The sequence below is a fragment of the Convolutriloba macropyga genome, chromosome 2, assembly GCF_964194025.1.
Source record: "Convolutriloba macropyga chromosome 2, txConMacr16.3, whole genome shotgun sequence".
Lineage (NCBI taxonomy): Eukaryota > Metazoa > Xenacoelomorpha > Acoela > Convolutidae > Convolutriloba > Convolutriloba macropyga.
In genome coordinates this window covers 56,468,054-56,480,491 of record NC_134469.1, presented here as the reverse complement: position 1 = coordinate 56,480,491, position 12,438 = coordinate 56,468,054, and the positions used below count along the sequence as shown (strand labels likewise).

The 12,438-nt window shown below is 35.7% G+C and overlaps 1 protein-coding gene across 1 annotated transcript in view; it reads left to right on the top strand.

Annotated features, from left to right (window-relative positions):
- The first annotated feature begins 200 nt into the window (after nt 1-200).
- LOC142335367 (uncharacterized) overlaps nt 201-12,438 on the top strand; it is a 56,944-nt gene continuing 44,706 nt past the window's right edge. The window contains exon 1 of the mRNA XM_075383828.1: nt 201-423. Coding sequence (XP_075239943.1) covers nt 358-423 — 66 coding nt within the window. The 5' untranslated portion in view covers nt 201-357. The remainder of the gene's footprint in view (nt 424-12,438) is intronic.

Sequence of the window (12,438 nt, the reverse complement as noted above, 5' to 3'; positions counted from 1 at the left end):
ATCAACAGCATGTCCGCAATTTTGAGGAAAACTTTCCAAATAATTTATACCTGCAAACGACTATACCTGCACAGAAAGCAAAAAAATCAATCATGCATTTTTAGTGTCTATTAAAATAAAACGGATCCGTGAAAATGTTTCCAATATCAATTTTGATTTCAGTAAAGTTTTTTGACAACGATTTAACCCGGCTGATATAAATCTCGAGTCGTTCAATGAAAACAAAGGGCATAAACTCATTATATTCATTTTGTTTTCGAGATCAAAGTTATTGAGTTACTACCATCTAATATAGCTTATTTGCTTCTTTTGTTTGTTTCTTCACTTGAAACATTGTAGTTCATATGTTAACTTAGAATGGCAGCAAGTCCCAAAATATCAGTTTCTGGAATCCCCGGAGATTCGAACGTCGACATTCATGAGGTTTGAGTTCAATTTACGTCTATATTACCCATCAAAAACTACATATATTGAAATTGATCGCTATGGCTTATTTTAATCAAACTCATAAAGTATTAACCGCTAATGTTGCTATATGATTGAACAGATCCAGTTACAATGAATTTAGCTGTCATGATAAAATTTGTCACTAATTGTAACACCACAGAAATCAACTAAATTATAGCCCACCAGACAAAAAACCGTCATAAACACAAGAAGGATCGGTAAACTTATTCAGCACCATAACTTCCAGCCCGATATATATGCTATATCTATATTCGACGGTAAAAGCTGCGTTTTGAAGCACTGATCAAATAGTCATTGTTTATGAATTTTACTCAGTATTTAAACAAAACATTCAAAATCCAAAATTCAAGGCCTCGGATTCATCGAAGCTAAACTGGAAAAGGAAGAGCATAAAATCTAAATGAATTTTGAGGTATTGCAAGCTGACAATTTTTTTTATTTTACTTTGAAATGCCTTCAAGTTATAGTCTGGCCCATAAAGTTGAAATTAGCGAACGTCCGAAAAACGCCAAAAACATGCAATTGAGCATCAATGTGCTCATTTGAATGTCCACGTTTTCTCCATTAAGTTTTTTATCATCAGTTTTTTCTACATGTTTTAAAATGGAACTTTGACCTTTGAACATTAACCTGGGGCATTCGAAACGTTCGCTTATTTCGACTTTATGGGACACGCTGTACGTTCTAAGAGTGAAACAACATTTAATCTAAATATTTCCAAAAAAAGTATCGCAAGCATCAGTTTGTCCAAATTTATATGATTCATAAATTGATTGTGCAATTCCTGTGAACCAGCGATGCTCTTAAGAACTATACGTGTTTTTTTTTTAAAAAAAAAATCAACAAAATATGTGCAAAGCATAGTATTTGCTGGAAAAGCTCTTCAAAGCCTTCTATTATTAACACAAAAAACAATGAGTGTTATTTTTACTTTATAGCTTATTTTAAGGACTTCAAGGCTGAGATGATAACACTTTTCTTGCAGGTAATAACTATTAAAAGCGTTTTGGGGACGTTTTCATCCAATAGATTCTTACTGATTATCAATTATTTAACTTTCTTTGCAACTTTTGAAAACACGTTTTTGGAAAGTGTAAACAAAATATGTGCGACGATCACGTGCATATCTTTTCTGTTACCAATATATGCCTTGAAATGTTTTAAGCAAAATGCATGATGAGCAATTTTCTTGAAATGCTTTGAACCATAAAGATGAGCAGAACCTATTTGTCAGATTCCTAAGGCAAACTAACAAACTTAAAAAAATACTGAAGATTTGATTATATAATGTCTTCTTCCTTCCTTTTATTCAACAGCACTACCAGTAGCAGATCGGTTTTCCAAATATTGAATAGGTAGCTTTTATATGGTTATTTTGATAAAAAAAATTGTGCGTATATCTAAATGTTTCGTTCTTTATTGATCCAAAACTTTTCCAAAATGGTTGAAAATATATGCGAGGCCGACTTATTTTTTTATCAGTTAAATGTTCACTTTTTGTTTACCCACCTTAGAGAAAAATGGAAAGCATCCTATTAGAGCTCTTAGCGGCTACTTTTGATTCTAATAAAAAATCAACAATTTTTTTCCGCATGCTGAAAAAGAGGAGCTATTTAAAAAAACATTGGAACGAAAACCAAAAACGGAAAAGTGTTGGAGGGGGTATTGAATTATTATACAATTTTGCTGTGATAAACCTATTTCTACTATATAGTAATGAATAGGGCGTAGTAATATTTTTTATCTTCAGATAGTGTTTTAATAACTTTAATAAATGTTTTGAGTTTTAATTTATTTCTTAGGTTATTCAGCTATATTTAGGCTAAAATAAAGATTATTGTTGCATTTGTTTTGTATTATGGTATTTGTCACGCCCCTATTTCGTCCCTCATAGTTACGTGATCATACTCCTTAAAATATCCATAAATAAGTGATATAAATTAATTAATTTTCATTTAGTTTCAAGGCCATTTATGGCTAACATTTCCATCTAGGCCTGTAACCTCTAATTTGTTTATGTTTACAAAAAACAAGCGCAGAGGGACAGTTTTACCAGCAAACATATCAAGTGCCTAAAAGCCTCAATATTTACTTTTTTGAGTTTCCTGAAGAGAAAATTCACATAATCAGTAAATAACTTCATGAGAGATTATGTACTTGGTGAAGTAATTATTCTGATAAAGTAGGTGCTAATACGGAATTGTATATGTACTGAACAGACACCAAGAGACGTACAAAAGCCGGAAATCGCCCTGCTTGAAAATCAGTAAATATTTGCGAAGGACCAATACGACTCAAGGCACAATCTTGCGGAACCCAATATCAGCAGAACACCAGCGAACCGACTCAGAAATCAGTTGATAAAACTAAAACCTTCTTTCAATTATTGTGACATCTTTCTTAATTCTAACAGAGGAAATAATAAAAGATTGAACTGGCAATTCTTTTAAAATTCTTTCCAAGTCTGAGACTACTCGTCAGAAATAATGTTGAGATCGCAGATACTCCTAAACCAAGGCAACTAGTGGATATATCGCACATCCGAACCGCTCAGTAAAAGGCTTCTCCTAGCTAACTTTATTAAAATATATCTGCTAAAAATCGCACTGTGAAACATCTAAATAAGACCTTGGAAAATGGCAATAATTACTCTAGATTATCTCCATAATCTGTATCAATAACAACCCACGTAAATACTCTAAAAACCAGTGCGTAACATGGTGACAGGAGTTATTAACTGTTTTCCAGTTTAACGAACCGATATTTCGATAAATTCCTCGATAAATTTGATATTTCCTTCTTTTATTTTGTTGTTTTCTTTCTTTTCTTCTTCTCCATTACCTTAAGAGCCTCCAATCATCCAGAACAACATCCAGCACTTCCTTTCCAAGCAAGCAGTAACAAAGGAAAGAATGGGTGGAAACTGTGTTTGTGACTCTGTGGACTAAGTGTAACAGTAATACAAAAGTGTTTGAGTGGACAATAACTGGAACACACTCAACCACAGCCGCCACAACGGACAAAAACAACACAGGGTATTTGCAAGCGAGGATATTGTGAGTAAATGAATTTGTAAAATTAATTTTGGTGCTTCATTTATGTCTAGTTATAAAGAACAAATTCTCCCCGCTATTAATAATTGTCGCTCTTCCCCCAATTTTGTTGAACATATTGAAGGAAATAACATCAACTACACCCATAACAGCAATAAAACACAAGCTCAGATAGTAAGCGCTTTTTCCTTTTCAGCTTATAAATCCATCGTTATTTATGTGCTAGATAAAGACGATAAACGTGTAGCAATTTATTGGACAGCAAAAAGTTTAAATCAGAAATCTCGCAAATTTGGACTTATCCGTCAAACTTCAATCTGATAAAGAAATTAACCTTGATAACATCATCACTGATTATCAGATAACATCAGAATAATAAATTACTGAAACCATAACTTAATTATTAACTAAAAAAGAGGGCAAAACAAAAGTTTAAACAAAAACAAAAAACAATTATATTTTATTTCCCCACCCAGCTCCGGAGGTTAATGAATCAAACAGTGACTTCGGTCAATTATGCTGTTGCCTATTTGAGTGCAGCTTCCACAAGGCCTGTGCGGTCGTGGTCCCCACGAATTTTCCTAAACTAAGGAGCACTCTTTAGAGGTGAGACTTCGGCGGCCCATACGGCTTCAACGATATAAGTCTGACGATTCGACCGGAGCTTTAGGAATAGGTTTATAAGCAGCCCTTCTTTGTTATTTTTAGACCGAATGGTTTCAGTAGTTTCTTTTCTGATATTCTTGTGCTATTCATTTAACTGTTTTCTTCACTTAAATCCCCTTAATCTCTCCATTAAGTTAAGTTAAGCGTGCTATTTAATACTTTAGAACGAAAATAAGACTGATTGAACGAAAAGTATATAATCTAAACGGAAAAAAAGCGAAATGGCACACGCGCAGATCAACATAACGCCCTTTTCTGGATCCGAAACGGACAATTTTAACGAGTTTGAACAACTAATAACAGGTGCAATCGGAGTCGCAGCAACCGCAAACGCACAACAAGCGAACTTTTTGCAATTACATTTAAAAGGAGACGCTTTACGATACTTCTTAACACTACCAGAGGATACCAGACTAGTCTTCAAAGACAGTATAACAGCTCTAAGAAATAGATTCACGCAGGATGACTTGAGAGAGATCAGAATTATAAAGTTAGAGAATCAAAAGTTTAATCCAAAAACAGACACTGTTAAAAATTTCTTAGTAAAGTTAAGAACTGAAGACAATTAAGCATATCCAGCACCTGAAATAGTAGTAGCGCCGGCTGGACATGGTGACCCAGAAGCTTGTAGATTCGAAAGAGAGACAGCAGCAGGAGATTCTGCCCTTCAGATGTCAGAAAATCGAAAAAAGGAGCAAATAAAGCGCTTCTTTATTAAGTCTATGCCAAACTGGCTTAAGCCTAAGCTCTTAGAAAGGCCAGAAACAGATACAATAGATCAGTAATGCATCTTAGCTAGCCAACAAATTGCAATTAGGGAGATGTGCAACAGAGAAGAATACTTCGACGACGGTTTTAATGAAAGAACGGAAACAAATACTGATAAAATGTTAAAAGCAATAGCTACTATTTCAATTAATCAGAAAGAACTTGAGCAGAAACTTGAGCAGAGAACAGCACCTAAAAATGAGCCATCAGAACAAGGCCCAGTAAACACATTCACACCACATTACCCTCAACAAGTCTACAAACAAAGTTATAGACAAAATTTCCGCCCTCAATACCAAAATTATCGACCAAATTACCCTCAATATCAGTCTAATTATCGTCCAGTTCAGCAAAACTATCGGCCCCAGCAACAGTATGCCCCTCGTGCTAATAATTACCGAGAGTTTAGACCACAATTTAATGCCCCTAGACCGTTTCATTATAACGAACAGCCACAAACTCGTATTTATTGGACCGAACCGTCAGACAGTCCCCCATTTGTTCATCCAGCTTATGTTAATAGACCAGTTTACCGGTTCCCAACAAAAAATACCCCCCAAAACCTTCTTAGACAGGGTATAGTTTACGATAGTCCAGCAAAAGACCGATACGGTATGCAAAAAGCAAAAGAATTTAGTCGTGCTGGTGCACTCCAAAGCAGAAATATGAGAGGTATGAATTTCCCATTTAATCAACAAAAAAACTAATAAAGCCACCCAACTTTAAAAAACAAAATAAAAATTATAAAAACTCAGTTAACCATTATAACGAAAGCACGTCTAGTCCTAGTTTAAATAAAGTAATAGATCCAGTTTATAACAAAAGTAACAAAAAGTTTAGAAAACGCAAAAGTAATAATAATAAATGTAAAGTGAATAAAACTGTGCAATTCCCAATACAAGTACCTCAATCCACACTAAAGCCAACACCACATGTTCAGCAATTATTCAGCATTGTCCCACTTTTAGGCAGAACATTGTCCTATGTTAAAGTTAAATTTAATGGAGAATTAGAAAGACGCGCACTAATCGATACAGGAGCATTTGCCAACGTGATAAGTCGTGAGTTTTACGAGGAGCTAATTAATACAAATATCAATTCAATAACAGAAATAGAAAAGCCTGATCTAGATAAAGTTAAAAGGGCAAACGGAAATATAGTTAAAATCGACAAAGCAATTAAAGTTACATTTAAATTGGGCACACAAACATTTACAGAAGATTTCCTTGTTTTAATTGTCACAACTCCTGTAATATTAGGCAACCCATTCTTTGTTAAACATAAAGTTAGCATTTGCCCAGGACAAAGTTACATTAAATTCCCTGATCAAACTCTGCAAATAAATGAAATAAAGCCAGAAAAGCAACCCAGAAGAGTTGTAAAACGTAAAACATTCGGAGTTTATACACAGAAAAAGCAAGTCTTGCAGCCAAATCAACAAGCAGTATTAGAATGCAAGCTTTATGATAAACTAGAATCATTCACTGACATCTGTGGGGTAATAATTCCAAATGAAATTTTTGAAAAAGACAGCGAAGTAATATTAACGTCTTCATTAAGTAAAGTTGCTGAAAATAATATCCTTTACATCTACGTCCCGAACATTACTGATCACCCAATTAACATAAATAAAGGCGAAGAAATAGCCAAATTCTCGTTCTTAACGTCTGATCAAGCTGAAAAGTTGTTAGAATTAGATCCTCAACTAATTAATGTGGCAAAAATGAGCGAAAATTATTTAACAGAAATAAATCAACTAATTCAAGTTACAGACACCCCAAAAAGAAAGGCTCAACCAGCGAAACCAGCACCAGAATATGGAAATCTATGGTTCCCAACGCCTGAAACGTGCCCAGATCCGACAAACTTGTCGCCCTTGCAGAGAGATATCTATGAGCAACTGCTAAAACTGCAAGAAATGGAGAAATTAGATCCAAAGGGTAATAATCAGGATAAAATAACCTTTTTGAGCAAATTTCCGTGGGAAAAATCAGCCCTCAATGATTAGCAAAAAGCAGTAGTAGGTGAACTACTAGTTGGATTCAGTACTAGTTGGATACTAGTTATCTTTGCGAAACACAGATTTGACGTCGGATATAATACAAATTTAAAAATAAAGTTAACTCCAGAAAGAAGCATACCAATTTATGAACGAGGCCCTCCAACACCTGTGCACTTGAGAAATGAATTACAAGTAGAATTAGCATTAATGCATTACTACGGACTGATAACAACTTTGTCTCAATCAAGATATAGTAGTCCACTTTTCGCACAACGAAAGAATTCAGGAAGACTTAGACTATTAATTGACTTGAGAAAAGTAAACCACTTGCTGAAAAATGACCACGTGAATACGAATTTCCCGATTTCAAACATGAGTGACGCAATAAACTACTTTGCCGGAAAAAATTGTTTACGAAACTTGACTGTTCTCAAGCATACCACTGTGTGCAAATGGCAGACGATGTATCAGTGCAACTGCTAGCATTTAACTTTGCTTCGAGAACTTATGCTTATAAATGTCTTGCACAAGGATTGAATAAGTCAGTAACAGGATTCAGTTCCTTTATTAGACATTACTTGGACCCATGTTTAGCATCAGGAAACTGTACCCAGTTTATGGACGATATTGGAAATGCAGTAACAAACTTTGAACAATTGGTACCCTCTTTACGAGAAATCTTTACGTGTATACGTCAATCCGGACTGAAACTGTCGCCCGAAAAGTGTGAAATAGCAACTGACACAATGAAATTCCTTGGAAATAACATCAGTGCAGAAGGAATATCACCAGAAAAATCAAAAATAACGAAATTTCTTGATAAATTTAAAATGCCGAAAACAACAAAACAAGTAAAACGATTAATCGGCTTCACGCAATTCTTCCGAAATTACATTCCTAACTTAGGTGAAAAACTAATGTCATTTTACAAGCTCCTGAAGAAGGATGCAGTAATAGAAACCACAGAAGAACATGTAAAAGCATTAGAAGTAATAAAGAAGGATCTAATGGAAGCAACGAATGTAACTTTGCGATTGCCAAAACCAGGGCTACAGTATGTAATTCTTTGCGACGCTAGTTACCACGGTGCAGGTTTTGTACTAATGGTGGAAGAATATGTAAATGAAACAGGAAAGAAAGAAAAGAAAACATACGCTCCCGATTCGTTTGGATCGCATTTGTTTAATGCTCCGCAATTAAAGTTCTCAATTTACTACAAAGAGTTCCTAGCCTTGTACTATGCGCTGGACTACTTTTCACACTACGTTTGGGGGTCAAGTAAACAAGTAATTATACTCACTGACAACAAAAGCCTCACACAATTCTTTCAGTCAAAAGTAATACCACCATCACTCTGGAATTGTTTAGACAGAATATTTGCATTTAACATAGTAATTGCTCACATTCCTGGACGCGCTAATTACGCAGCGGATTTTCTCTCGCGAATGGAGAATGACAAATCAGCAACAATGTCTTTAAAGTTAACAGACAGAATTCCAGTTAAAGAAATAGAAATTGACACAGAAGCACAAAACCCTGATGTAGAACTAAATGTGTTATTTGATACTGAAGGCCTCGGTGACGAAATAAACGAAGACGAAGTTAACTTTCTTTAAAAACTAGGAGTTTATGAGGATTACAAAAAACGACAAAATAATGTTCCAATCACAGAAATTCAAGGGCTATTAAAACTTAAACGAAAATACGAAATAAATTCAATTGAGTACCCAAATCCATTAGATGAGTTCCCAGACCTTACAGACAACTTAATTAGCCTTAACTTAGCAGAAGAGCAGCAAAAAGATGCATACATTAGAACAGTAACAAGCTGGATTCAACAAAATAATCAACAACCTGACTTAAAGTATGCTACAACAAATTTAAAAAAGTATCACAAGCACTTAAACAGATTACTTCTTGAAGGGAATGTCTTATACCGGAATTTTTATGATGATACTGGAAAAGTACTTCATAAACAATTCTGTGTACCTAAGCATTTGTGGAAAGAGACTATATATAGGCTCCATAATTCACAAACAGCAGGTCACTTAGGCATCAAAGCAACAATTCAGGAATTCAGAAAGCGATTTTATTATCCAGGCTTCACCGAACATTTCATTAGCTTCATCAAAAACTGCCTTACTTGTCTCCAATTGAACAGAGTACCAAAAAGCCATATTACACCAAAGTTACAACCAGTCAGTTCACTACAATCATATCCAGGAGATATGCTTCAAATTGATTTATTAGGCCCCCTAAAGTCATCGCAATATAAGTATGTTTTGAGTGCAATAGATGTCTTCACAAAGTACCTATTCGCAGTTCCATTAACAAATGGATATGCTGACACAGTAGCCCGAGAACTAGTAAAGGTGTTCTTCCAACACAGCTACATTCCTCAAACGATACTTAGTGACTTAGGAACCAGTTTACTTCTGAATTAATGTCAGAATTAGCAAGTTTATTAGAAGTAAAGCTAAAACATGCCTCACTAAAGCACCCTCAGACTATTGGAGCAGTAGAACGATCTCACGGACCACTAAAACGAATATTAAAACTCAATACTGAGGAACAATGGAAAGACTGGCATAAATATGTTCCTCTTGCAACCTTTATTCATAATTCTTCATATCATTCAGCGACAAATTGTTGTCCTTCAACTCTATTCCATGGCAGAGAACCCATAAAACCCCTTGACATACGGTTCTCCAGAAAAGTAATGGATGCAGTAGCAGTAAACTCTGACTTCGTAAACGAACTGCAAGACGCCATGATGCAAAAGTATGGAGAAAACAAAGAAAAATTAACGACTGCTTACCTGAAGTACAAAAAGTATTATGATCAAAAAGCTTCAGCAAAACCGATTCCGGAGAAATCATTCTGTTTAATTTTGAATTCTAAGCTACTAGAACAATCAACAGTAATAGCTTCCCAAGTACAGAAATGACTCCCGCTATATAAAGTGGAAAAAGCCCTTACTGATTCAAATTACATCATTCGAAAAGTAAATACAATTTACACACAATGTGTTCATCGCATCAGACTCAAGCCAATTAAACCAAGTGAAACTCCTGAAGACCTCGAAGTTATCAATCGTGTAAACTTTTAACCTGATCCGTCGAGAAGACAACACATGGAACCTGACCTATTTGATAAACATATCCCAGAATTAATCAATGAGCAAGAAACAGAGATACAACAATCCAAGAAGGTGAAACAAGATCCAGTCAGAGTGACCATAAATGTTCCCCTAGGTGGACCATTAGCAGGACCAGCAGTAGCAGCACCTCCAGCAGCCCCACCAGCCCCACCAAAGGTAGTAGCACCAGCAGTTAGACCACGAACTGCCCCAGTCCATCTTCCAGTAATTGATTCCTCAAGTTCAGACGAAGCAATCCCAAATTTATTTGATGAAAATAGCAGTTCAGATGAAAATTTAGCTGACCTAAACCTGGACGCAGAACAAATTGCCCGAATACCAGTTAATCCGTTAATTGCTGACGAAATTAGACAGCAAGAACCAGAAGTTCGTGTTCCTCTTGTATCATCCTCATCAGACGATGAAATGTTTCTACCAGCTCAACGGCCACAGCCGTCAATAGTACCATTTGATATTGAATCGCCTCCAGAAACACACGAAGAGCAATTTGCTTTAACTGATAGAAAAATAAGAGCCAGACCTTATAATCCAAAAAGAAAACCAGAGAAAAGTGCCTTCAAATCACCAGAATACCAACAGAAGAAAAATGTGCAAGGATTTAAAATAACTAGACAAATACAGTTACATGATGAAGATAGAACAAACCCTTAACTAACCAATCAAGTCAGAAGATCAGGCAGTCCTAGACCAAAAAAGGCACGTGCAAGACTGGAACAAGAAGAAAAACTTGAAGCAATAAAAGCATCAGCACAAGCATCAAAACAGTCAAATACTCCAAGTAGAGAGACAAAACTAGACCAAGTTAGAGCAAGTATAGCAAAATATTCAAGGAAAAAGCCCAGCAGTTCAACAAACAAACCAGTAACCAGATCTCAAACAAAAAAATCTTCACCAGGCTCATCTAATCCAAATTTAAACCATTTTAGTCAAGAAATAAATGCAACATATCTAAGTTCCCCAACAGATATCTTATATTCACCATACTCTTTTGCACACTGTATATCAGCAGACCTTGCAATGGCAAAGGGATTAGCCCGACAAGTCAAAAGCTGGTACCCAGCAGCCCCAAGTGCAATTAGACTTAGATATCCACCTGATATTGGCTCAGTTTTAATTTACTTCGACTCCATTTCTGAACGTTATATCTTCAGTTTAGTTACTAAATTTAGATACTACCACAAACCCACATACGAATCAGTATTAGCAAGTCTCTATGAACTGAGAGAAATAGTAATAGATGCAGGAATTACACACTTAAGTCTTCCAAAACTCGCCAGTGGCTATGATAAATTGGATTTTAACATCATTTTTGAGCTTATATGTCAAGTCTTCGACCCTCTACCCATAACCATCTATATCCATTAGCATGTACAGACCCAGTACAGTCTAGCAGCACCCTTCATTTGTCCAAAAAGTCCAACAAGCCTGAGCAACTTAGCCCTAAAGTCCAAAAATCGCCGAAAATTCGAAAAATTTTGACCTCAAATCCTAGTTATTTTGTTATATCTCAAGAACCACTTGTCTGAACCTGGATTAACCTATTGTTCTGAAAAGTTCTTGTCTAGTAAAAGCGATTCCAGCTATTATTGACCCCGTTCGACCCGTTCTAAGTACCAAAAACTTAGCCTAAAATTGACCTTTCAAAAAATCCTAGGTTCACTTCAGAAAAATAGTCATAAAATTGTGAAAAAAGCCCCGATCATGCCAAATGTTTGCGCTGCAGCATTTTTCAAGCCGAGGAACCGAACTGCAATTTTTGAAGTGATTTGGAGAACTTTAAAAATCGAGTGACGCTGGAGCCCTCAATTTTTGACACTTTTCGAATCCGCTCGAATTCAATAATAACTCCTACAAAAAACCTCCAATTGACCCATTTTATAGCCCTAGATCATCTTACTGCTCACGCTTGACATCCCAGTACCCAAAAATCCCGTCAAAAACCAATAAAATTTGAGTTATGACAAAAATACCGAACCCTACCAAAGTGCGTTAAAATTGATTAAAATGTAGTGTAAATTATATCCTAAAAACATGCCAAAAACTGTCCCAAATGCCTCCAGCAGCTACCCCCAGCTGCCACCTATATGGTACAAACTCAAACAACCATAAAAACCCAATATTTCTAAGTAAATGTTGAAAAATGACGAAAAAACGAAAATTGCGCTTCTGCTTCAATCCTCCGCTTCAAAAATTTTGTCATTTTATTCTCCACCTGACCCGATAAAAGCCACCTATACCCCGTACAGCCCTATTGCAACCCCCCACTAGCTTTGTAGTACCATAAAAACCAGTCCCAGCTCATCCCAGTATCAACCATGAAG